The sequence below is a fragment of the Populus euphratica genome, unplaced genomic scaffold (genome assembly GCF_000495115.2).
Source record: "Populus euphratica unplaced genomic scaffold, PopEup_1.0 scaffold146.1, whole genome shotgun sequence".
Lineage (NCBI taxonomy): Eukaryota > Viridiplantae > Streptophyta > Magnoliopsida > Malpighiales > Salicaceae > Populus > Populus euphratica.
In genome coordinates, this window is record NW_011500037.1 from 352,784 (window position 1) to 356,713 (window position 3,930).

The 3,930-nt window shown below is 36.5% G+C and overlaps 2 protein-coding genes across 2 annotated transcripts in view; both read right to left on the reverse strand.

The window, feature by feature from the left end:
* Positions 1–3,930, reverse strand: part of LOC105142825 (glycine-rich cell wall structural protein 1-like) — a 13,883-nt gene that overhangs the window by 5,307 nt on the left and 4,646 nt on the right. Inside the window, exon 2 of the mRNA XM_011050634.1 lies at positions 19–378. Within this exon, the coding sequence (XP_011048936.1) occupies positions 19–378 (360 nt within the window). The remainder of the gene's footprint in view (positions 1–18; positions 379–3,930) is intronic.
* Positions 3,409–3,930, reverse strand: part of LOC105142811 (glycine-rich cell wall structural protein 1-like) — a 1,211-nt gene continuing 689 nt past the window's right edge. The window contains exon 3 of the mRNA XM_011050619.1: positions 3,409–3,909. Within this exon, the coding sequence (XP_011048921.1) occupies positions 3,659–3,909 (251 nt within the window). The 3' untranslated portion in view covers positions 3,409–3,658. The remainder of the gene's footprint in view (positions 3,910–3,930) is intronic.

The following is a 3,930-nucleotide window of genomic DNA, read 5'->3' on the forward strand; positions in this document are numbered from 1 at the left end:
CCCAAGACCCCCACCTACACCGCCTCCTGCCCCGAAGCCCCCACCATGACCCGACCCCCCACCAACACCACCTCCACCACCTCCTCCCCCGCCGCCTCCTCCAGCCCCACCTCCCAGCCCGCCACCTACACCGCCTCCAGCTCCAAAGCCTCCACCATGACCCGACCCACCACCAACACCACCACCACCTCCCCCACCAAAACCACCTCCCCCACCAACACCTCCTCCAGCACCACCACCTAAACCTCCACCACCTCCTCGTCCCCCTCCACGTCCACCACCAAAACGACCACCACAGCCTCTTCGACCAAACCTGCAGTTATCGTCGCCAAACCTAGTTTTGTCCAGTTTGTCATCACCCAGAGTGACAGCACTCAAATGAAGAACGATGCACAAGGAAAGTAGAAGAAAAGAAAGCCATTTTGAAGACACAGCCGCCATGAATGCAACTTTCTGTTTATGCAAAGTTAAATAGCTAGCTAGTAACAAGCTTTCTCTGCAATGTTTTGCTTGCTCTGTTAGCATGGAAAAACTCCCTTATATAGGTTTTATCCAGTGGCCAATTTGGCAAGTCAACCGAAAAAGGTATTAATTGGTGGGTTTCATGTCACGCGTTGGTACCGTTGGGGAGTGGCGGGAAACATTTAACGCTCAAATGATGGTCAACCATGGCTTCATCTTCATATATATAATTGGGGAGCAAATGATCACTTATTCTCCACTTAGTCCCTTCATTTTTTGATAAATAATTGACTTTGATTTGCTCAATAAATGTTTTCCGGGACTCTCCCAATGGTCCCAACGAGTAACATAAATTTGCACCACCAGTACTTAATTAGAGCTCCTTTTGTTGACTTCGCTGGTGGATAAACCCAGAATAAGGGAGTTTTCCTTATGCAAAGAAGAGAGAGAGCGAACATTGCAGAGATATTTTCTTAGTGTTTTACGTTGAAAAAAAATTTTTTTAATTTATTTTTAAATAAAAAACACCGAAAATAAGAAGTTACTCACTCTTAAACGGTCACTTAATCTGTAACAGAATTGTTGCAGTGGCAAAATGGGTTTCTTTTATGTTTCTTTTATTGTTCATTGTTCTTCAGTTGACTGCAATTATGGTTCTTGCCAATGACAAACTAGATAAAACTAGACTTCGTGATGATAGCTGTGGTTTTGGTCGAAGAACTATGGTGACTGGTTTGGTTGTGGAAGAGGTGGAGTACTAGGAGCTGGAGGTGGTGGCATTGGTGGAGCTGGAGGAGGTGGCATTGGTGGAGCTGGAGGAGGTGGTGGTGTAGGACTTCACTATTATGACCTTAATCTATTTGTTAGTTTTGTTTAATGGATCAAATTCAGTGACAAAAGAGGTTTGAGACAAGGTCACCCTCTTTCTCCTTCTCTCTTTGATATTTTTGCAGAAGGCTTGTCTGTGCTACTTCAAAAAGCGTTGTATCTGGTTATTTTGAAGGTATTGAATACGGGAAAGGTAAATACCTTAGTCATCTTCGATACGCAGATGACATTTTGATTTTTAATACGTTGTGACTACAATTTATTTATTCATGCTAAGAGTATTATGAGATGGTTTAGAAATGAACTTTAACGTAAGCTTATTGGTAGGAATAAACTTGGATGATATAGTAAAGTTAGCTTCTCTTGTGAGGTATTCGGTTGACTAGAAATCTAGATTGGAATTTTAACTTTGAGTTAATTCTTCGCTGTCTATAAAAGCAGATATATGTCTATTAATTTGTATTATGAAAATAAAAAATTATATTGCAATTAAAATTTTAACTTGTTTTTACAAGTTTAATTAGAGATACATAAAAACTTGAATTTTTACATATAATATCTTTTTGAAAAGTTTGATTTATGTAATTTAATTTTTATTTCATGAAATACTTGTCGCAAGAAGTAAGCTTCAAAACATAAAATATAAATTTTTTTATTTTTTAATAATTAATTCATAGAATCTCTTATACATGTCAACTTATAAAAATAACTTCTAATAAATTTAAATAAGCTCAAAAAAAGATATATATATATATATATATATAAACACACTACTTGTTAATATTATAATTGTAAAATTCGATACAAAAATCAACTTAGAAAAGACAGAGATTACATGTTAGGAGGGTTGATTCCTATCAAAGTAAGAATAAAATATGTTATTATTATAGTTTTTAAACCTAACTCAGGGACTGACTTGGGGCATGATCTAGACCACGCGTTGGGAAGGTCAACCCGAGTTGATCCACTTCTTAAAAAAAAAAAAATGAAAACAACATTATTTTGTTCAAAAAAACATTTTTTTAAAAAAAATTTATAACTTTTTTATCCAAGTTTTATTTAGAGCCAACTTGGATTTTTAACTAGGTCAGATATGGTCAATTATTTCTTTTTTCTTTTAAAGCGAGACCAATTTAAACCCAAGATCGATTCACTGGGTAGTCTGGGTTGTATAAGAATAATTATTATAATAATATTAAATTTAATATTTAATATAAACTAAAGTAAAAAAATAATAATATATAATTATTTGTTAAATATGTAATTTTAACATGAATATATATTAAAAGTAAAATAAATTATTTTATATTTTATTATGTTTTGTTTATTATAAACAAACATAAATATATAAATAACCACTAGTTTATTCCCTACAATCAAATATAATTTTATTTTTATCTTTTATTTTTTTATCTCAAGACAGTAATTAAATATTATCTTATTTACATTACTGAGACCGTCATCAAACATTACCAAAAAGTTAAAAACAATATCATTCATTCTAAAAAAAATAAAGTCAACCAATATCTTTATTTAAATATTTTATTTCAAATGAAACCTTTTATTACATACTAATTACGAATTATTACGAACCCTTCATCCATCTCCATGACAAGAATATACTAACCTGACCATGAGAGTACTGTAAAATGAGGAAAGGAAAGAAAAGAGAAGAAGAGCGAATGAATTTCTCTCATTCCTCTCTAAGATGGATTGATCTCACTAAGCAACAATCTCTAAACCCAACTTCTTGTAAATTACTTCAAATTAAGTGCACGATAATGATAGGGAGGAGGAGTGGTGACAACAGTACTGCTGGCGGTGGATCAATTACTTAGGAGCCAAGTTATTGGATGGGTTGGGACTTGACCAAAGGGTGAAAATACACGAGGTGGGCACTTCTCCTTGAGTATTATTTATAGCATGGAATTTGAAAATATAAAGTCACAAATATATGCTGAAAATCTGATCTCCATTCCCTGCAAAGGTAAAATGTGGTTTGAGTGAAGTCTCTCTGTTAATTGTTGCCTGGATAGCTAGTCTGTGGACATTGAAGAACTTGAATGGTACTTGGATTTTGAAAACAACCGGTTATAGGGAGAAAGAGAGAAGAAAAGATTGCTTTGGAACACAGTATTAACTTCTCAGGTACATTGCATATATAAACCTCAATGTTAATCGTAATTAATCGGGGAAGAACAACAAATTACAACGACAATAGTGTTTTATAAGGACCAAAGCTACAAGAAAGTTGAAAAACTCTCATCACAGACAGAATTAGGTGCCTGATTAGACTTCAAGCTTGCAATCTTCTACGTTCCTTTCATTAATTCATACACTTTCAAATTGCCAAGGATTGTTTTCAAGTTCAATGTCTGCCACCATTACCACTGCCAGATCCCTTGCCTGCACCTGCACCTGCACCAACTCCAACGCCAACGCCAATTCCAACTCCAAACCCTCCACCAGCTCCACCACCGCTCCCGCCACCTAAACCACCGCCAGCACCACCTCCACCTGCACCAAAGCCACCTCCATGGCCTGATCCTCCACCTACGCCTCCACCTCCTCCCCCTCCACCACCTCCTCCCCCACCAGCACCACCTCCAAGGCCACCACCTACACCACCTCCAGCCCCGG